The 23,936-nt window shown below is 39.2% G+C and overlaps 1 protein-coding gene across 2 annotated transcripts in view; it reads right to left on the bottom strand.

The window, feature by feature from the left end:
• The window catches only part of OIT3 (oncoprotein induced transcript 3), a 34,787-nt gene extending 11,830 nt beyond the window's left edge, over positions 1–22,957 (bottom strand). Inside the window, exons 1-8 of one of the 2 annotated variants that reach the window (XM_069755846.1) lie at positions 22,814–22,957; positions 20,064–20,438; positions 18,559–18,669; positions 15,770–15,892; positions 12,503–12,625; positions 11,345–11,505; positions 10,187–10,602; positions 2,716–2,815 (exon numbers count right to left, since the gene is read on the bottom strand). In XM_069755846.1, coding sequence (XP_069611947.1) covers positions 2,716–2,815; positions 10,187–10,602; positions 11,345–11,505; positions 12,503–12,625; positions 15,770–15,892; positions 18,559–18,669; positions 20,064–20,438; positions 22,814–22,865 — 1,461 coding nt within the window. In that variant the 5' untranslated portion in view covers positions 22,866–22,957. Of the gene's footprint in view, positions 1–2,715; positions 2,816–10,186; positions 10,603–11,344; positions 11,506–12,502; positions 12,626–15,769; positions 15,893–18,558; positions 18,670–20,063; positions 21,758–22,813 lie in introns of both variants that reach the window. The other variant, XM_069755847.1, reaches the window with a different exon arrangement.
• Positions 22,958–23,936: the final 979 nt, after the last annotated feature.

Raw genomic sequence — 23,936 nt, 5'->3', positions numbered from 1 at the left:
ATAAACTGAACATGAGTCAACAGTGTGAAGCAGCAGCAAAAAAAGGCAAATGCAATTCTGGGATGTATCACCAGAAGCATGCAGTCTAGATCATGCAAAGTCAATATTTCCCTCTACTCCCCTTTGGTCAGACCTCATCTGGAATACTGTGTCCAGTTTTGGGAACCACATATTAAAAAAGACATCAACAAACTGGAGCAAGTGCAGAGAAGAGCCACCAGAATGGTGACCGGTCTGCAAGCCATGTCCTGTGAGGAACGGTTGCAGGATTTGGGAATGTTTAGCTTGCAAAAAAGAAGACTGAGAGGAGACTTAATAGCTGTCTACAAATATCTCAAGGGTTGTGTAGAAGGATCATCTTTATTCTCACTTGCACAAGGAAAGACTAGAAGCAATGGGATGAAACTGAATGGGAGGAGACAGATTAGATATTAGAAAAAACTTTTTGACAGTGAGGGTGATCAATGAGTGGAACAGGCTGCCACGAGAGGTGGTGAGTTCTCCTTCAATGGAAGTCTTCAAACAAAGGCTGGACATACATCTGTATGGGTTGATTTAGTGAATCCTGCCTTGAGCAAGGGGTTGGACCAAATGACCCAGGAGGTCCCTTCCAACTCTACCATTCTATGATTCTATCCTCCCTGCTATAACCCCCTCACTACTATTCATTAGGGTCTTTGCAGAGAACTATTACAATCAATGCTCAATATATTGTGAAAAAACCACCACAAAAAAACACAGTGGAATAAGTCCAAACCAATTCATAAATACATATTGCAAAGATAAACTTATTAATATAGAAGATAAACTGACAGAAACATGGCTAAAAAGTGACAGACCATGCCGCATATATATAGGCGATAAGAGACAGCATGATATCCCCAAATGTTCAATCAATAAAGGCATATGAATCCCCAAATACCAATAGCATCGGTTAATACATAGATATCGTATCCAGCAGGGGCACATGCAATCTCCCGCCCTCCCCGACGCGTGTTTCGGAAGTTACCTTCCTTCCTAAGGGGGCGATGTCTATCTATTGATTCCAGTGGGTCCTTATTGGGCCAAGACTTTGGCTATGGAATACACCTTCATATTTATAATATCTTACATTTTATATTGATTATGTGGTATTTCAGTAGCTGGGTGTGTTTATCTGTTTATTATTCAATATATTGTGAGCAATAGTCCTTTGATTGACGACTAGCTTTACAGCGTGCGCTGGCAATACTGGCTAAAAATCAAAGTACCGTGAACTGAATATAGCCATGCTGTCAGTATAATGAGCAGTGACTAATCACTGCCTGCACGGCCCTGATGACTGGAAGCAAGCTTCTGGAGATAAAGGATGGAAGATCTTTTTTCCCTGTAAATGTTGCTCCAGTAAAGCAGCCCAAAATGAATTTAACAATATAGACTTACAGTTTAACCTTATATTTGCAAGTATATAGTGTTTCTAGAATTGGAAGCTTCCCTTTAAGAGGTTAACTGATACAACATTATCCCTATAAAGGGAATCTGTCAGCAGGTTTTTGCTACCTCTTCTGAGAGCAGCATAATCTAGAGAAGGAAACCATGATGCCAGCGATGTATCACTTAGCTTACTGGGTACAGCAGTTGGAAAACAAAGGTTTCAGAGCATGAAGCAGAGCTGAGAAAGCCAACGCCGCCCATAACACAGCTAACCCCGCCCACACCACATCATATCTTTCTGTATATATTGTATTTTGACAGTAAGCTGCTAATCAGTACAGAAGGCATGATTGGACCAGGATGCACAAGGGCACCTAGTCTGGCAATAATAATCTCCTGCTGATAAAACACTAATTGTATTGAAACAACAGCACACAGCCTAATAAGTGACATATTGCTGAAATCAATGTATCAGCCTCTACATCATACTGCCCTCATTTTACATAGCAAAAACTTGCTTACAGATTTCCTTAAAATATCAAACTACTTTCTTTCCATAGAAAAAAATAATACCAGTTGATTATGTTTATATTACTTGTGCTAAGTATCCATCCTGTCTCATGGGCAGAAGGAAATTACCCAAGTTATAAGCCCGTTACATGAAACAGCTTTTCTTTTATAATGCACTGACCTAAATGTGAAAGTATAATTTGTGAAATCATCTTGTATGCAGAATCTTCTCCATTTATAACGGAATGATGCCGTAAATACCAGTTCCGCATGCTAAATTAATGGGGTCGTCGTACACTAGACCTGAAAGCCACGAGTTGTCCTGCTGATATAGAGGTCAGTCTATGAACTAGAATTAGAAATAGCGATGACTGTGCTCCTCCTGGGAACTGAATTACTCTAAATGTGATAAAGATTATAATTATTTCCAGCTTAATAGGATTATAATGATTGAAGGGAGACCTACCGTTCTCAGTACTAGTGAAGGGCATGGCGGCTAGCTAATATGGCTCACATTCATATATCTATGGAATATAATGCAAAACCTGGTTGTACAATTTTATCCCAATATCTCACGCTCAATGTATTCTCTTACGTCGACCACAAGTTACAGCTAAATAACTTTCTCAGTACTTTTGCAATATGCTAAATCACCAGTGTAATACAGAATGTATGTGTGCTTTATATTTATGGATCATAAATACATTCACATTGTATTCATATATCTCTTATTTTTGCAAAAAAAATAAATCTTTTATTCAAATTATGAAATTTTTGTGAAAACTCATTTACCTTATTGTCTTTCCCCACAAATTTAAACACTGGGACCTGAAAGTGTTTGGCAAGGTGATCTTTTGATGTATATTGTTTTACAGCTTCGTCAGAGACACAACTGGGAAAAAAAAAGGAATTACAATTTTAGAAGACTGTCAGATTCCCCCAATGATTTGCCCAATTAGGCATGTTGTGTTGTCATAGGTCTTGGCAAGTAATGCATGTAAACACCAAGAACTTCAAATATTTTTTTCCTTAGTGCTTATACCCTTTAGGCCACATTCACATATTGAGTATTTGGTGAGTTTTTTAATCTCAGCAAACCAGGAATGAGTGAAAAATGTAGAAGTGGTGACTTGTTTCTGTTATACTTTTCTTCTGATTGTAACAGTCCTGGTTTTGGCTTATAAATACTGAGGTAAAAAATTCACTAAACACTCAACTTAAAGAGGTTATCTAGCATATTTTTTTCTGTAGGTAGACGATATTATAAATTAATGAACGAAAGCATACTTGTCACCTGTCACCCTTGTGAATCCAGTGCAGGCTGCTCCGGGGGGTGGAATCTGCTCCAAAAAATTGTGTAGTCCGAATGTTACCGGGCTGCTGAATCCTGTGAATGGCTACATCGGTCAATCGGCTGGAGCTGGTTTCTCTGATGACACGCTGTTCCAGTCAGTTGACCACTGCTGCCAATTACCGGCTTCAGTGGTCCTGTGACATCCAGATGGTGCACTCATCGCCTCTTGAGATAGCGCAACCAATAGAGCAGCCTTCACTGGATCTAGCGGAATGATAAGAGACGCATATGCTTACGTTTGTTAATTTGCTTTTTTTTGTTTTGTATTGTTTTTCTTGTTTGTACTTAAAAAAAAACAAAAACAAAAAAACAAACAAACATTGGGTGACCTCTTTAAAGTCAATGAGGTTATATGGGTTTTATAGCTAAAAACAATTACATAAATTCAGGTGCAAAAAAATTATGTAACTTACTAATGTAGATCAATTAGGCCAGGAGTCCTGATCTGCTCCTGGCACTCCTATGAAGTGACATCTATAAAAAGGTGTAAAGGCGGCGCTACAGCTGTTTATTTGAAAAACTAAGGTAGCCCCCTTTTGTGTCTCTGAATAAATAGTGACACATAACTGATGCCGACACAGGACGCCATCTCCTGTGTTGAAGAGGATCTGTTAAAAGGTCAAAAGTGGACAGTTGTTGAATTTATTTTATTCTCGCTTTTCCCTGAGTGTTCTGCTTTTTTCTTTTTTTATATCTGCCATATGAATCCAAAGAAAGAGCTATGCCTCCTTGGTAAAAACAATAAAAATCAGAGCTAAATAAAAAGGCTCATATCTGTAGAACCGTGTGGCGGATTTTAAAAAAACAACCAAAAAACTGAATACTTAGTGGATCAGTGAAAGTAAAATAAAAGCAAAAATTTGCCACTTTTGACCTGATGATGAGAGGACCAGAGAGGCGCAGCTGATGGGAGCCAGGATGGAACAGTTATGAGAAGATAGCAGCACTTGAATTAACTGAACAAAATAAGTGTGTTTTATAAATTTCTATTTAAGACTGATTTCTGTATATATTTTACCCTGGAAATCCGCTTTAGAACCTGAAGAAAATTTCCCGAATATAGCATCATCCAAATAATTTAGATTTTTTACAGAGGAGCAAATCTGTTTCTTACTTTTGTTTAGGACCCTTTTTGCGGTCACCCATTGACTTGCCACTAGTGATGAGCGAATATACTCGTTGCTCGGGTTTTCCCGAGCACACTCGGCTGACCTTCGAGTATTTGTTAGTGTTCGGAGATTAAGTTTTCATCACCGCAGCTGAATGATTTACAGCTATTAGCCAGCCTGAGTACATATGGGGGTTGCCTGGTTGCTAGGGAATCTCCACATGTAATCAAGCTGGCTAATAGCTGTAAATCAATCAGCTGCCGCGATGAAAACTTAATCTCCGAGCAGTCATAAATACTCAGAGGTCACCCGAGCGTGCTCAGGAAAACCCGAGCAACGAGTACACTCGCTCATCACTACTTGCCACGAATGCTTTTGCATTGAAGGGAAGCCATCAGGTGATTCATGTTGTCCAAATCGTAGGCAGCAAGAATCGCAGCCTGAATGTACTATTTCAGCAAGGTGTATTATTCTCTGCAGAGCTGCAAATAGGAACTTCAGGGTCCCATACTGGTAAAATTTTCAGGCCCCCTCGTGGCTCCACCCCAGCTCTACTTCCACCACTTGACATTCCACCGTCCCACCGCCCTCTCTTGGAAAAACTCCACTTCTATACCAGGTCCTCATTAATCACACATTTACAGTTTCCATCGAACACCAGTTCACTTACACAGCCATCAGCTTTTGTTTTGGCCAAAAGATTTTTTTAAGTCGCCACCACAACGAGTTAGACTTTTTTAGTAGGGTCCTACTCCCAAATTTGCCATTTGCTCTCCCCCAATCCAAATTCATAACTTGCTCTCTCCTCCATTCCCAATTCATCATTTACTCCTCCCACCCCTCACTCCCAGAATACTGAGAGGAGGGACGCATAAGCCAGGTAGTAATGAAAAAGACAAATGTACTTGGCATGCATTGGGCCACCCCACAATGCACTTTCAGCCTCACTAGCATATACATTCAGAAAGGATAGTAAAGAATTTTTCTGGCTTGAGCAATGCTTTGAAGCCATAAATGTATCCATTATCTTGTACTCTTACTACCTATACCACTATATATTATATTGGTTAGACCCTATAGTTGAGGACTTATTCCCATGAACTCTACTTTTGTTTAACTAGCAACAAAATATCAGTATTTATTTCCTCTAACCCCTTATTTAAAAACAGTGAATTCAAACTAGGAATGGTTCTGTCTTATTTTCAATGGATGCTATATAGCTTGTACCTCATCTGAGACCTTATTTTTTGGCTTTAAATTAATGCCACTGCATTATTCCAGTCCAAGTTAGTCACCAATTCAGACAGTTCTCCATTATGAAATAATAATTAAATCTACATGATATTCACATTAGATTCTTTAGAAACCAAGGGAGTGTCAAAGAATATTAGTTATCCACTATTTATTTTTATCACCAATATGCTAAATTGTCGTTTTGGAGCTGCTGGAAAAAAAATAGAGGGCTCGGGAAGCATGGAACGGCATGCTATTTATAGAAATACAGTGGGTACGGAAAGCATTCAGAACCCTTTAAATTTTTCACTCTGTTTCATTGCAGCCATTTGGTAAATTAAAAAAAGTTCATTTTTTTTCTCATTAATGTACACTCTGCACCCCATCTTGACTGAAAAAAAAACAGAACTTTAGAAATTTTTGCAAATTTATTAAAAAAGAAAAACTTAAATATCACATGATCATATTTGTCACATGCTGTCTATTTTCTTGTGATCCTTTCTTGAGATGGTTCTACTCCTTCATTGGAGTCCAGCTGTGTTTAAACTGATAGGACTTGATTTGGAAAGGCACACACCTGTCTACATAAGACCTCACAGCTCACAGTCCATGTCAGACCAAATGAGAATCATGAGGTCAAAGGAACTGGCCAAGGAGCTCAGAGACAGAATTGTGGCAAGGCACACATCTGGCCATGGTTACAAAATAATTTCTGCAGTTCTCAAGGTTCCTAAGAGCACAGTGGCCTCCATAATCTTTAAGTGGAGGAAGCTTGGGACCACCAGAAGTCTTCCTAGACCTGGCTGTGCAGCCAAACTGAGCAATCGTGCGAGAAGAGCCTTGGTGAGAGAGGTAAAGAAGAACCCCAAGATCACAGTGGCTCCGGAGATGCAGTAGGAAGATGGGAGAAAGTTCCACAAAGTCAACTATCACTTCAGTCCTCCACCAGTCAGGCCTTTATGGCGGAGTGGCCCGACGGAAGCCTCTCCTCAGTGCAAGACATATGAAAGCATAGAGTTTGCTAAAAAAACACATGAAGGACTCACAGACTGAGAAGATTCTCTGGTGAGATGAAGATAGACCTTTTTTGTGATAATTCTAAGCAGTATGTGTGGAGAAAACCAGGCACTGATCATAACCTGCCCAATACAATCCCAACAGTGACACGTGGTGACAGCATAATGCTATGGGGGTGTTTTTCGGATGCAGGGACAGGATGAATGGTTGCCATTGAAGGAAACAGGAATGCAGCCAAGTACAGTGATATCCTGGATGAAAACCTCTTCCAGAACGCTCTGGACCTCAGACTTGGCAGAAGGTTCACCTTCCAACAAGACAATGACCCTAAAGGTACCTTCACACATAACGATATCGTCAACGATATCGTTGCTATTTGTGACGTAGCAACGATATCGTTAATGAAATCGTTATGTGTGACAGCGACCAACGATCAGGCCCCTGCTGGGAGATCGTTGGTCGCTGAATAAAGTCCAGAACTTTATTTCGTCGCTGGACTCCTGCTGACATCGCTGGATCGGCGTGTGTGACACCGATCCAGCGATGTCTTCACTGGTAACCAGGGTAAACATCGGGTAACTAAGCGCAGGGCCGCGCTTAGTAACCCGATGTTTACCCTGGTTACCATCCTAAAAGTAAAAAAAAACAAACACTAGATACTTACCTACCGCTGTCTGTCCTCCAGCGCTGTGCTCTGCTCTCCTCCTGTACTGTCTGTGAGCCGGAAAGCAGAGCGGTGACGTCACCGCTCTGCTTTCCGGCTCCCAGACAGTACAGGAGGAGAGCAGAGAAGCAGAGCGCAGCGCTGGAGGACAGACAGCTGTAGGTAAGTATGTAGTGTTTGTTTTTTTTTACTTTTAGCATGGTAACCAGGGTAAACATCGGGTTACTAAGCGCGGCCCTGCGCTTAGTTACCCGATGTTTACCCTGGTTACCGGCATCGTTGGTCGCTGGAGAGCGGTCTGTGTGACAGCTCTCCAGCGACCAAACAGCGACGCTGCAGCGATCCGGATCGTTGTCGGTATCGCTGCAGCGTCGCTTAATGTGAAGGGGCCTTAAGCACACAGCTATAATAACAAAGGAGTGGCTTCAGAACAAATCTGTGACCATTCTTGACTGGCCCAGCCAGAGCCCTGACCTAAACCCAATTGAGCATCTCTGGAGAGACCTGAAAATAGCTGTCCACCAACGTTCACCATCCAACCTGATGGAACTGGAGAAGATCTGCATGGAAGAATGGCAGAGGATCCCCAAATCCAGGTGTGAAAAACTTGTTCCATCATTCCCGAGAAGACTCATGGCTGTACTAGCTCAAAAGGGGGCATCTATTCAATACTGAGCAAAGGGTCTGAATACTTATGACCATGTGATACTTCAGTTTTTCTTTTTTTTTTATACATTTGCAAAAAATTATACATTTCAGTTTTTTTCTCAGTTAAGATGGGGTGCAGAATGTACATTAATGAGAAAAATGAACTTTCTTGAATGTACCAAATCGCTGCAATGAAACAAAGTGAAAATTTTAAAGAGGTCTGAATATTTTCCGTACCCACTGTATATACCATGGTGGAGGAAGCAGAGTATAAGGCTTTCTAATGCAGTTCCCTCACTTAGGGGTCATTCAGACATCCGCTTTTTGCATCCAAGTTCTATCCGTGCTTTTCACAGATAGAACTCATACCTAGTATAGTCTATGGGGCTGTGCAAATTGGCTCATTTTTCTTGCAGACCAAGTAGTAAGTGCACAATTGCGGGGCCTTGTTCAATAATGATCCGAATGTTAGATAAAGATCAACAATGCAAGTCTATGAGTCAGTGAAAAAAATTGGACAGCACTCAGATGACATCCATATTCTGTCCCTGCTAGGTAGGAAACCGTAGATGAACTTTTTATTCTTTAATCCGAGAAAAACTTTTAAAATTACTACATAAAACTTTTTAGAATTGAGTCCTCATTGCTTGATACCTTTTAATGGCTAACTAAAAAAGATGGTAACGAATTGCAAGCTTTCGAGACTACTCAGGTCTCTTCATCAGGCACAGACTAAAGCAAATTCTGAAGAATCACATATTTATACACAACACAGCACAGAACTGTCATTATGAGAGAGTGATAAGTGATAAACAGTTGTGTCCATAAATATTGGAAAGTTCCTAGATTAGGAGTGAATGTTTTGTTGTCCTGATTGGGGTCAGGTTCTGTTATGATGACCCCACATGGTCTGAAGTGCAAATTCCGTAATTGATGTAAAAAGACATAAATCCATGCAACACATTCATTCCTGCACTAAGTGTGTCAAAGGTTGCCATAAATTTATACTCCCAAATTCTCCTGTCTCTCTTAGATTTGAAGTTACCCCGCAGCTGCGGGGTCCTTTATTTGTAACCGGAGGGAATGTGGGACCTGTCCGTTTGTAATGACCACGGATGGGATGGGGGTCCCCGGTTCGCATGGGGACTGCAGGTTGCCTTCGGCTGCATCGCATCTGGTGTGGTGTGCTTGATTGTTTGTGCTGGATATCCAGCTGTGTGGATATCCAGTCTGTGTGTTGGGAAGATGGGGCGGAGGCTGCGAGTGGGGGTGGATTCTCACTGACATGCAATGAGAGAGCAGGGAGTGGGTCTGCCTGTGGCCAAGCATTTTTGTCTCCCCAGTCATGACATTATGGACATAAAATTACTTGTATGGAAGGGTAAATTCAAATCTAAGAGAGACAGGAGAATTTGGGAGTATAAATTTATGGCAACCTTTGACACACTTAGTGCAGGAATGAATTTGTTGCATGGATTTATGTCTTTTTACATCAATTAAGGAATTGCACTTGAGACCATGTGGGGTCATCATAACAGAACCAGACCCCAATCAGAGGACAACAAAACATTCACTCCTAATCTAGGAACTTTCCAATATTTATGGACACAACTGTTTATCACTTAACACTCTCTCATAATGACAGTTCTGTGCTTGTGTATAAATATGTGATTCTTCAGAATTTGCTTTAGTCTGTGCCTGACAAAGAGACCTGAGTAGTGTTGAAAGCTTGCAATTTGTTACCATCTTTTCAGTTAGCCATTAAAAGGCATCAACCACTGAGGACTCTCAATTTTGAATATTTTTCTATCTACTGGCTAACATGGCTAAATATCTTTCCTGTACATAAAACTCGTACTAAACTAGGATGAAACTTGAGTAATGCTCTGAACAAAATCACTGATGAAACTAGGACCGTTTTCTAGTACATAAAAAAATTGGACATCTGAATGACCCATGTCCCTATCTGCAAGAGTTTATTTTAGGGACACGAAGATTTTAAAGAATCCAGATCGGCGTTTGCACTTTGCTACACTCACTTATAGGAATATTTTTGCACAAAACTCCAGAGGATGTTTTGTTTCGTAAATTTTAGCTACATGAATAGCAATAAATCTGATAAACAATATTTTGGTGAATTACCTGTAAAACTTTGTAGCTCCTTTGATACCTTTGCTGCATCCAAGGATTACACTTATCTATTGCTTAAATATCATAATATAGCATTTTAATACTTGCCCATCTTTAATTAGGTCGTATTTCAGGATTTCATCATTTTTGGAAGTTGGTGTTGCAAAACAACTCTCCACTAGGGTTTCCAGTCCATTGACACGCATCAGGGGTTCAATGCCAAAATATAGCGAGTCTCTGAGCTTAAGAATTGGCAAACTTTCTCTGTAAGGCTCATCAAAATCCTTATCCTTAAATATTTCCAGGGTGAAGGGAAAGGTACCTCTGTTGCGACCCATGATTTCCAGTGGTGAGTTCTTAAGATTAGGTACATATCCTTCTATGATGGTGTAAAGTCTAGGAAACTCACATGTAATCGGAATCAAAATCTTGCTTGTACGAATTATAATGTCTCCATTGCTTCCTGGGGTCTGCTTGGGCATGCCAGTGACTAGGTTGGTAGCAATAATCTTATCACTTACTACCTACAAAAGTTGGAGACAATAAAAGGTCAGGGAATGCAGTAAGCACATTTGTTAAATTAAGCTAGCATGTAAAATTAAATTTGATATGCTCTAACCTCTAGTTTCAGAAACTGCTGTATGTCACCAAATATCAGAACTCAGAACTGGAAGGTGATATTCACAATGGAGGCTCTAGTTAAGATTCCAGTCCTCCTTATACTATCATAGACCCCAATTCATCAAGACTGGTGTTTTTTTCACATCAGTCTTGATTAAGGGTGCACGAGAATAAGAGGCTGCAAATTTATTAAGAGTCTTGTGTCTCTTAAAACCCTGCTGTTGTCTTCGGTCAAAAACGACTGAACTTGAACTTCAATATTCTTTAAAATATTCAAGATGCGGCTCTGAAACCCGTGGCCGACCGACCCATCCTCATTTAAGTCAATCAACCACAAGTTTCAGAACCACATCTTGAACACCCCAAAAAATACCTAAGTTCAAAATCGGTCTCCCCAGATTGAAGACAACAGCAGGGTTAAGAAATTTGGCCCAACATGCAGCTGGCACGCTCTTGGCTATGTATCCCTCGCGGCTAAGCTATATCCATTTTTTTTTTAAGAAGAAAAAGGTTGTATCTAGTGAGAGATGGAAAAATACAGAAAAAACTACATTATATCTGAAGTAAGCCAAGGTCACAGCCATATGTAGAGATTAAGAATAGATATAGTAGCATCACCAAGTTTTCTCTAAATCAGTTACATACATTGATAGCGGTGCCACAAGTCTTGAGATTGAAGTTGATATTGACATGGGTGCCATTGGATACACCTTTGCAGGAGGAATTAGTAAGTGACAGTTCAAGTCCACCAACCAGATCCTTAGGGACAGAGACCTCGATGGAACTTGGCTTGCATAAAACTGGTACTGAAAAAAAAAATAGTAGAAAATAATCAAGAAGCTTATAACCTTCACTCTGAAGTCCAACTTTTTATTCTGTACAGAAAGAATTAGGTCACACAGTGAGAAAATGCAATTTGCGATGACTTCTATCACTCTAGTATGAGAATCCCTAGTGGTTATTAGTGATGGAATTAAATGTTCAATCCCACATAGAAATAAGTAACAAAGCAAAACATTGACTCTCTGCCACAGGTCAATGATCTCCTATGACTTTCACACAGAATAATAAGTGTTTTTAACAAAGTCCGTGTTTGAATGTATCAGCTCGAGCAAAAAGGGTATCCAAGATGTGAAGGATTGGGGTCTTCATTGGGAATAAAACATCCAGCATTTTACAAGCAATACACAGCAATGTTGCCCCGCTCTAGACAACCACCTAAAATTATGGTATTTTACGTAAACTAATGTTAGTAGAAATATATGCGAATAGTATTACTGTGTAAGGCGTATCTGCGACAGGGTCAGACAGGTTCAGCAGAGTGCCACACGATTCTCTGGTGGGCTCACACTTTGACGTAATAATGGGTCCAAAAGCTCCACAATAGAAGAAACCTTGTTTGGAGACAATCACCATTATGGGCTGTTTCTTATGGGTTGGTTCACAAATTACTATTAGCCCCAGCATGAATTGGGTGACGTTGTGAAGAATTATAAAATGGACACAAATATATATAGTACTGGTAGAGCATGGGCCTTGACCTGTGCTGTAGGCACCAATAAAGATGCAGTACTAAGTGCATCAACTACATAAACTCGGCTGTATCTTTCCACTAAGGCTAATAAAATTTGTGCATAGTTATACATCTTTGTATGTCTTACTTGTCCTTAGGAACTAGTTTTACTAACAGTAGTTTAAAACATTTGGTAAAACTGTTTTGATAGAAAACTAAGTATCACCAATGCAAGAAGCACATAAATATCAACATGATTGGAAATAAAACCTTTCTTTCTTTTACCATACCTTGACAAGTGTGGTTATCCTCAGACATGATAAGGCCCCTTGGGCACAGACACTGGTATGAATCACCGAGTGGAGCACAGGTATGACTGCAGCCTCCATTGTTGTTCTGACATCCCTGAATATCTAATGTAGACATAAAATTCAGGAATATATATTAAAAAAATAGCTCAATGATCAACATAGACACAAAGCTGGAGAAAAAGTAAGATTAGTATGTAAGATAGTTTCTGTCCATAAGCGTATAGACTATTTTGTACTACAATATGCAGCTCCATTAACATTCAGAACATTTCCTTGTAGAAGCTAATTATAATCCAGCTATTGAGGTGAATGAGGGTGGGTTAGGGCTTTTAAGGAATTTTGAGGGAACAAACCACTTACCATGATAGAATAGTATGTCATGGGGTGAAAAAAGGTTAATCAATACTGACTAAAAAAATGGAAAACAATGCTTAATTGGAACTTGTCCCTTTGTATATGCAGTCCAATTTGTGGACAGCAAGCTGCCTCTAATTTCATTTTGCCTCCCATGTCCATTTAGCATCTATTAAAGAGTTTGTTAATTAAAGGTCTGAGTGACTGCAGACTGACAATTTGTGATGATTTACATACTTGTGTTCATGTTCCAATTAGACTTATCCAACTTCTCTCAATAGAAGAGAATGGAAGGAAGATGGGTGAGACTAGTAGGCACTTGACCGCAAGTATGCAAACGTGCTCACGTGACCATCCATCTACATAGGGATTACAGGGGAATGGTAACTGTGTGCGCATTATCATGATTGGCAGTGTGCAGTCACACAGCGTCCTTTTCAGCCTGGACAACCTCATTAAGGCTACGTTCACATTCGCGTCTTTGGACGCAGCGTTGTCGCCGCAACGCACGACGGATGTGAAACGCACGCAAAAACGCATTGTTTTGTGACGCATGCGTCCATTTTTGGCTTGATTTTGGACGCAAAAAAAATGCAACTTGCTGCGTCCTCTGCGCCCTGACGCTTGCGCCAAAAATGACGCACGCGTCACAAAATGCAAGACAACGCATGTCCATGCGCCCCCATGTTAAATATAGGGGCGCATGATGCATGCGTCGCCGAACCTGCGCCCGACGCAACGCAAATGTGAACGTAGCCTAAGCAAAAGTTATAAGATATTAAAAAAAAAAAACCTATACAGTCATGGCCGGAAGTGTTGACACCATTGATATTGTTCCAGAAAATGAAGTATTTCTCAAGAAAATTATTGCAATTACACATGTTTTGTTATACACGTTTATTTCCTTTGTGTATATTGGAACAACAACAACAACAACAACAAAAAAAAAAACAGAAAAAAAGGCAAATTTAACAGTTTCACACAAAACTCCAAAAATAGGCTGGAAAAAAATTGTTGGCACCCTCAACTCAATATTTGGCTGCACACCCTTTGGAATAAGTGATTGCAGTCTATCACTTCCTATAACCATCAACAAGCTTCTTACACCTCTTCAACTGGAATTTTGGACCACTCTTTTTTTTGCAAACTGCTCCAGATCTCTCATATTTGAAGGTGCCTTCTCATAACAGCAATTTTAAGATATCTTCACAGGTTAATGGAAATTAGATCAGGACACACTGCTAGCCACTTCAGAACTCTCCAGCGCTTTAATTCCATCCATTTCTGCTTGCTTCTTGAAGTATATTTGGTGTCATTGTCCTGCTGGAACACCCATGACCTAGGATGCAAATCTGGCTTTCTAACACTTGGCACTACATTGAGACTCAAAATCCTTTGGTAATCTTCAGATTTCATGATGCCTTGTACACCGTCAAGGCACCCAGTGAATTTCTTTGGAACTTGATTGGGGCTGCTTATCCACCATCCGGACTATCTTGCGTTGCAACCTTTCATCAATTTTTCTCTGCCGTCCACGCCCAGTGTCATGGGTTGTAAACTTCTTGATATCCTAACCAGTTCGTCTTGCAATTATCCTGCCCTCTGTATCCATGTCCACAGCACATTGTTAACATAAAGGACAAAGGGTTTTTTTACTGGAAGACTTGTGTGGTGCTGCTATTTTCATCCTGTTTGGATTTCCACTTATGTTTATTCAAGCAAGCATGCCTTATTCCAGTGGATTACCATTTGGTGGGGTTGTCGACTCCGCTCATCCTACTGGACTCTGCTAAGACTGCTCAAACAGTGAGTACTCACCTGTTTCTTAGTGCCACTCGTTTTTTATGAAATTCTTGATAATGTTGCGCACCGTGGACAATAGAACATCAAGATCTCTGGAGATGGACTTGTAACTTTTAGATTGTTGATATTGTTCAATGATTTTGGTTCTCAAGTCCTTAAACCATTCTCGTCTCATCTTTCTGTTCTCTATTCTTAGTGTGGAACACACAGACACACAATGCAGAGACTGAGTCAACTTCTGCCTTTTTTTCTGTTTTCAGGGGTGATTTTCATATTTCCCATATCTGTTACTTGCCACAGGTTAGTTTGAACGAGCATCACATGTTTGAAATAAAGTTGTTTAACCACTTTTTTGGAAAGGTGCCAACAATTTTGTCCAGCCTATTTGGTAGTTTTTGTGTAAAATTATGTTCAATTTGCCTTTTTTCTGTGTTTTTTTTTATTGTTCCAATTCACTCAAAAGGAAATAAAGATGTGTATAACAAAAGATATGTAATGGCAATTTTCTGGGAGAAATACGGTACTTCATTTTCTGGAAAAATTCAAGGGTACCAACACTTTCGGCCATGACTGTATAAGTTTAGCTTTCTCTTAATCACATTGATTCACAAAATAAAGTTAAAATTTATACTGTATACTAACACTAAAAAACAAACCCACGAATATGAAATTGCATTTTTCCCATCACTCTAAAAAGCTAATACATTTTTATTACATAAAAGTGATTTCTCTGCACTGATGAAAAAAATATTAAAGTTATTGCTCTCAGAAGGCCGGATGAAAAAAAATGAAAAAATCTTTGTATCATGAAGGACCATATTGGCTGCTGTGGTAAGGGCGTAAAATCATGCTGTGCACTTATCTGACGGTAGAGTTAAGAACTGCAGTTTGTTTCCAAGAACATTTGATTGTAGCCATGTACAGGGTATAAATGGAGAAATAAAAGAAATAACTCAAAATTACCACAAATACAAAGAACAAAAAGTTTGAAAAACTTTTCAACTTTTAATGTTCTTTCAAATGTGAAGCCTGAATTTCATTCTTAAAGGAAGTGAATATGTATGGCAATAAAAATGAAAATGTATTCACCTTCACATGTTTTCTCATCTATGGCCAGTACTCGCCCTTTCCCACAAGCACAGCGATGGGAGTTCTTCAGATTAATGCAGACCTCACTACAGCCACCATTATCTTGCTCACATTCATTTTCATCTGCAATACATATAAATAAAGTTGGTTGAAACTTGTCTCTTAATACATGCAGTCCGATCTATGGACAGCACAGTACAGATAAGGAGAAACAACGTGGGATCTCTCCTTCCATCCTCTGTCCCTTTCTGAATTTTTTTTGTTTGGTATGTCCTTTACAAGCGATATTAATAACTGTCCTATTTCTCTTACAATTGCCATATTTCTAATATCATTCTGCAGGAATAAATGAATGGATCAGTAATAGCCGCTGGCAGATGATTTTTCCATCGTGTATGAAGTCAGGGGTGCTATAAATCAGACAATATTCAGAGTCTACCATTTTGGCAGATGAGAGCTAAAAATATTCTCGTCCCTTCCTATCTTGTTCTGTTCTAGCCTGCTCATTTTGTAATGATAGAATGGTATTGCTGATTAGTCTTATATATCATACGTAAGGTAGGGGTTTATTGACTCTAGCTGTATAGGGTAATACTCCAAAATAAAGTGTCCATTAATATTTAAGAGAGTTTTTTTGGGATTAGAGCATTAATGACTTATCCTGTTAAAGAGAATGGGAACACGTTGCAGTACCTTGTAGGTGGATGGAGGGATTCAAATAAAAGGACACTTCAAACTGATGATCTAAAAAGGGTGTTAAGCTTCTGACCTCCGCTGATCCAATATGGATGGTCTATCTTAATACTCTGGTCCTCGGTTTTATTTTAATTTCATATAGCCAAAGATCTGCCTAAAAACCATTTGTACAGACATTAATTCCTGCTCATTGCCCAGTGTAAACAAATTCAGCGATGTAACAATAAATGATAGAATGCTTGTTTGTTGCTGGCAATTACTCAGACATCAGAATCATCCGCTAATGTAATCAAGGGATGAAATGTGAATTTTATGATTGTCAGTTATCAATGTTAAGTATAAAGAGGGAAGGCTTACTGGCTCGTTTTTAATAGCCAAGCCAGCCCCCTAATTTAACAGCCTTGACAATGAGGTTATTATTATTATTATTATTATTTATTATTATAGCGCCATTTATTCCATGGCGCTTTACATGTGAGGAGGGGTATACATAATAAAACAGTACAGGTTATGTGCACATGTTAAGTATTCGCTGCAGACATTTCTGCTGCAAATACTGAAGTGTTGGAAGGAAAAACAGCATAAAATCTGCACGGTTTTTCTGCCTTTTTTCCTGCATTTTTTTATTCACTTTTTTCTACATTTATTAGAATAGGTAAAATACGGTACAAAAACACTGAACGAATTGACATGCTGCAGATTTGAAACAAGACAAAAATGCAGCAGTTACTTAAACAGATTGCTGGTCCACAACAACAAGTCTATGTGACTGCAGATTTGTGAATCGTCAGATAGCGTGCACTGTGAGAGTAAGAGGAGGCAATGGTACTCCTGAAGAGCCCCTGCGTAATGTGGCGTGAGGAAAGACTGCTATTTGCTGGCTGGATGAAACCATGAGGAATCAACCAGCATCAGAAGAGTTGCAGGAGGAGTGAGTTCATGTGCAGGACACAGTCAGATGCCTTGGATGATGGAGTTCCCAGATATAGAAATCGCCAAGGAGAGGAGTGATGTGGACATGTGCCAGAGATTACGCTGAATTCAGTGTTACCAGCATCAGTGGAGAGCGTGCACCAGTAGGGTGATGGCTGCTGTGCGAAAGAGCCCAGATAACGCCCTGTTGACCCTACTATGTCGATCAAGAACCCGACCTGCGCCAGTCGAGACCCAGATCCCAGACTACGCTCATCGAGAGCCAGGACTCAGCCCTCTCTTCCTCAGGCATAGGATATACCTGCTGTTGGTCAAGCACCAAAGATCCACGAGGAGACATCGACCAGAGGATAACATGAGTGAGCCAGGACGTTACTTTCAGCAATAACGTAAAGTACAGGGGTCAGTCTGGGGTAGAACAGATGAGGTGGGGGCCCGGCTGGAACACAAGAAGCTCAACGTTCCTTGATAGACTGTTAGAAAGACTTGTGGTCTAGCGGTAAATCCCAGTAACCCCCACTAGGGACATTGCTGCAGGAAGAGCTAACGTATTAGCTCCCCAGGAATGGGTTTACTATCCTTGTAGGAAGGACACAAGTTTAATCCCTGAGAGACTTTTACATTATTCACGTTGTATTCTAAAATCTATTGCATGTTTACCATCATATGGTTTACTGATGTTCACACTGTTTCATATTATTAACTGTTCCCTGACCACTGTATATTCCCACCATTTAAGAAGGAAATCGTTTGACTGTCCCAACCTTGTGCTTTCTGTGCGTTGCAATCGGTCACCTGCTTACACGTGCTGTGGTGTGAAATCAGACCAGATCTTTAACGTGTGCACATACTCTTAAGATGGGGGCTTAGCTACTGAAAGTAGTGAGCAGCGAGCCAAACCCATTCACACACCTCAGTGGTGACATGCCAACATAGGATGCTCTCTTCTATGGAGGAAAAAAAAAGCTGGGAAGAGAGCTGGCGTTAATTTCTCTCTGGCATGCGGCTTTGTTAATATAAGTACATTAGAAAGTTATATATTTTTGCACTTTAATTTTTTTTTAGAGCTTTCAAAAGTAATAGAATTTTAAACACAAAGTATTTTACAAAGCTATATAACTTTTGCTTCAGTGTGATATGAAGAAACAGGGTGATCTTACCCAGACATGTTTGCCCATCAGGGCCTAGAACTGTCCCAGAACTGCATATACAATCTCCAGTGTCCAGACACGTTCCTCCACACTCCATCAGGTCGCAAATATCATAGAAGTCTAAGTAACACATAAAATATTAAAGAAAAACTCTAGCAATCATATTTTGAACCACAATCTGTATTGTGATGTTTTTTAAGGTGACGGCTTTACACTACTTCTTGTCGCTGTAGGGAGAAGCGTTTTTTTAGTGCTTTGATATGCAGAGCAGTGTCTTATATCATTGGAAACATTTCCTCTTTACTGTTGTCAAGCTGTAGGAAAACAGGAATACGGCAACCCCAACCTGCCCAATTGAGAATGCTACTTCCAGTTTATTAGAGGAGATTTAACTAACCCACAATGTCTTACTAGAATAGATAAAAACTGTAGAATTCCATCTTCAAATAAATTCCATCTATATAATTTATATGCCGATATTGTGAAAAATTACGGTTTCCGATTTTAACAACTGGAAATCCTAAAGTCACATTCTGCACTCAAACCTTTAAGAAATTGCAGTTTGTTACAGGCGGCTCTATTGGAAAGCATAAGTGGTAGTTTTTGGAACTAAAGCCAGAAGTAGATGCAACAAAAATAAAAAAAAAACGATGTCCTCTTATTTTTCCATTTATTTTAAATCTACTTCTAGCTCTGGCTCAAAAAAACTGTACCAAAACAACGTCACTGGCAGTAAGTCACTTACCTTTCTCCCAGTACAAAAAGATTGGACATACAGAAACTGCTTGATCATTCTTTCGCCTGACATTTGCCATAAGGGTAAAGATTGTGCACTCCAAACATAGTAGTTAATTGACCAGATTTCCCAATATAAATGAGTAAGGCCACCATAACAAGGCATTGTGGTAATGTCCATAGCGGAACAACTTTGTCAAGTCTGAACTCGCCTAAAGGCTCTTTTATATATTGTAGTATAGTATTGGGCAAGTGACACAACACCAAATTTTCCAAAATACTTCTACTGACCCAACGGATATAGTTATTTGACTGGTATAGCCTATGCTCTGCTTGAAATTATACCAATATCGCTAAGAGGCAAACATGTACCTGATCTCATGACAAAAATTTTGCTCAGTAGGGGTCTAATAACTGTGTATTTTGCAAACATATATTTGGTCAAAATGAAAAATCTAAGCAGATCTGAAAGTAAGTGGCATGGTGGTTTCTCAGCTGACACCGCAGTTAGGCTGAGAGGTTATAGTAGCCATACACAGCCCTTGGTACACAACACCCCCTGTGCCCCATAAGACAATACGAATAGTATAAATGACACAAGGTTGAAGGGTCTTGGATGGGAGGAGGATGATGCAGTTACATATTTTTCATTGTGGTCCAACAACTTCTAGTTATGCCTCCGCCATCCTCAAATAAACCTTGATCTCATATTGTGCCATACATTTTTGGAGTTAAACTTAATTTGTAACTGATAAAAGAAAAAAACATTGAGTACTTACGACCACAATAGACATGGAAGCAAACATTTGGCTTTGTTAATCGATACACATAATACCCTCCTGGGCAGGCTTTGATTTCCACAGTTGTATTCCATTGGCAGCAGTTGTTACTGAAACTGGCACAGGCTTGTCTTTGCACAATGCCCTCTGGTTCACTTGGGTGGCTCCCATTGAGCCAGATTGGGGCATGTGTGCCACAGTGGTTTTCAGGGATACAAAATGTTGGCATAGCATCTCCAGCCATGCCAGTGAACCGATACCACTCGCCACTCAGGTGGTTGTCGCACATCGGTTTGTCTTCTGATTCATTAAGTAAGTGGTCTGTGTTTCTCCAAGGCTCATTCAGACTTATATAAGCGGAACAGGGATCCAAGGCTTGACGTAGGGAAGAGATGCATAATATAAGATGTTCAGAAGTGTCTACTGTATGAGGTCAGTTGTGAACTACGTACACAGACATACACAAATTTATATCTTATAGAAAGAATAAAGGAAAAAAAATGTGCAGACCTGAATTTATCATACAGTTCTTTGAGGACAATGCGTCCTATTTCAAAGAAAACCATTTACTTACTATGTCTGAACTTAAAGAGTAAAGCTACAATCACACATACTGGTTTAAATGCGTTGTCCAGTAGTTTATATTGATGGCCTATTCTTAGGATAGGTCATCAATATCAGATCAGTGGGGCACCAGTCAGATGTGATCAGTTGCGGAGTGTAAGAGCACAGCTCCTACTGTATAGCTTCTGCGAAATCAAGTGGTGGCATAAAGTAAAAAAAAAAAGTATCTAAATATTCACCAATTATTTTTTCGTAAAGAGACGGTTAATTTGATCAGTTTGGAATATCTAGTCTACTTCTATGTGGTCTAAACAGTATCAATAAATCTGCTCTTCTATATTTCAAATGACTCACTATTTTCAAGATATCGACCTAGTCCTGACCTGGAAATGATCTGGGCAACTGCTACTGATGTACTGCGCTTCAGAGAAGATTATCTAGACTGGACAAGATTGTCGCTGACAGCAGAACTAGGTATGTATTGTTTTTAGCCTCCGGATTTTCCTCCACTGAAACCAAGCAGAAATCGTGGTAATGATAAGGGATTGTAACAGTATTATAGAAAGTCACAGGACCCCTGGTAATGCAATGACTATGATAGGAATGGGTTCTCCACAAATTTGGTATAAACATGAAAACAGTCTAAAAAAAAAAGAATCTCTTGCCTCTGCTTTATCCTAATATCAATGAGGACTAAATGTTCGATTACTGTGATGAGCGTGGTCTTCTTTTGTTAAAAATCTAATGTGTTCAGTATTTAAGTCATTTGCTGAAGGCGAAACCAACATGTAATTAGGTTCACATGATAAATGTTAATTGGAAGTCAATTAATGTGTCCAGTGCAGTTATTAGAATTTTGGCATGTCTCACATTTAGACTGTGTGCACATGTTGCAGATTTGGTGTATTTTTGTTGTTTATTTTCTGCGCGGATTTGTGACAAAACCTGAAGCAATCCTGATGCCAGAAGAGAATGAGAAACCTGAAGTGTCATGCACACGTTGAGTATTTTTCACTTTTTAGATTTGGTGTAGAAAATAATCTACAGCATGTCAATTCTCTGTGCATTTTTGCCGGCGTTTTTCACCATTGACTTCAGCAAAAACAAGCAATTTTGCAGCTGCATCTTTCCTGCCAAGAGATGCAGAAATGGTATAGAAAGGTTACTCAAGATGTGCACATACCCTTAATGTTGGCTTATACCATAATGCTGTGTCACACTAGACATACACGGCTCTACATACACAAACCCAGCAGAAATGGCTCACAATGCATCCAGTCCAAGTTTACGATGCAGGGTGGAATTAGCAGTTCAGTTTGGCAATGCATGCAATTTAATCATCATCAACATCTATTTGAGCTAAATCCAAAAATGTTGTTTGGTACCTATTAAATATTGTGCATTATGATCTGCCTCTCCTCAATTAATACATTTTTGAAGCACCTATGGTGTACTCATTAGGCCGCCTTTCACAAACACGCATACCTTTTTGTGCCATCCATTAATTTAATTTTTGTAAGCATTTTTTTGGTTCACACATTTTTTACATTGTCTGGAAGGGTTTTTTTTCCTCCTAAGTTAAAGTTTTGTTGAAAAAAATGACATACTGTACCCAGAGAATGGCAAAAATTCTAACACATTAAGGCAATTAAAGCCACTATATATATTATATATATATACACACACATATTATATTATATATACACACACATATATATATATATATATATATATAAAATATATATATATATATATTTTATATATATATATATATATATATATATATACACACACACACACATATATATATATATGCACATATACATATATATGCACACACATATATATATATATATATATATATATATATATATATATATATATATACACACACATACATTATACATATATATATATACATTCATACATATACACAAACATACATACATATGCACACACGCAGACATACATATATATTTTACATCCAGTAACTTCCAAAAGAATTCAAAACAGTGTTAAGTGTATGTATACATTGCAATGTAATAAGCTTTCTGTATTACATGCAAGCATATATGGTTTTGGAGCCATAAATTGAGCTGTACAACTATACTCCAGAATGTACAATTTGGCATTGGAAACATATGCAGTATTCTTTTTCTTTGTTTTATAAAATTATTGCAACTTACCCAATGGGGTGACTTCATTAAGGTAGAAGCAGAGGATCATGTAAAAAAGCATTTTTAAAATTCAAGTATAAACCTGAGAACTGGACTTGGTGCCCTTAGTAAGGTAAGGAGCCTTGTCAAATGATCTCTGCCTTCTCTGCCTCTGAGGAACAGAGGATCTTGTTTTCCTTTATTTATCACTATGACCCCTACCTTATTTTCAGTGGACACATTATCAGAAGGAAGAGGATGAAATGAGCAAACCTCTGACCCTTCCAGCAGAGATCTGCCTTGTAAACAAGGATATTTTTACTAATTGATCCGGACGTCTCATCCTCCCATTGTCTTCACATACTGGAATTCTCAAAATGATGCATTGTTACCCCCAAGAGAACCCTGAGGAGAGACACTCAGGAGACAGGTCATCAGCTGAAGTCAGCCCTTCTGTTAGTCCTGCCCTAAGCCACATGCTTTTCATTCTTTCTTCCTATATGCCTAGAATAGTAGCTATCCATATACTTTCATAGAAGAATTTAAAACCAAAAGTTATGGAATTTTCAATTATTATTATAGTACACATAATATGCCATAAATATTAAAGATGGCCTTGGGGTACAGAGAATATCTTGCAGAATAGATCTGTGCATCTTATAAATGACAATGGAAACCCACCAATACCAAAGTATTTGCATTTTAGAAGGTATTCAGTGATAATGAATGTTATATATGTATTTACAAATTATGCAAATTGTCTCTTCAGAGAGGAAGAGAACTAGAACTCTAGTGCCAGCTATTGGAAGGTAGCGATCCTACAAGTCAATGTCGACCCTTTAACGAGCCTGGTCACATGACTTAGGAGAATAGCCAAACCACAATCTCAATTTGCAGACACTGTTTCGGGGTACTGCCACGTGTCAGTGCAAAGTGGGGATCTGGTTTGGCTGTGTGAGCGACGTCCAACTTGTAGGATTGCTACCTTCTAATAGGTGGCACTAGAGTTCTAGTTCTCTTCCTCTCTGATGAGACAATGTGCATAATTAGCATATTTCCCAGAAGAGCATTGCAGCTTTAAGTCTCCTTATCTCGACATGCTTAGAATGTCAATCTCCGTAAGGAGAAACAATACTTCTTGGATATATGTATT

The sequence above is a fragment of the Ranitomeya imitator genome, chromosome 2 (assembly GCF_032444005.1).
Source record: "Ranitomeya imitator isolate aRanImi1 chromosome 2, aRanImi1.pri, whole genome shotgun sequence".
NCBI lineage: Eukaryota > Metazoa > Chordata > Amphibia > Anura > Dendrobatidae > Ranitomeya > Ranitomeya imitator.
This window is presented reverse-complemented; position numbering and strand designations above follow the sequence as displayed.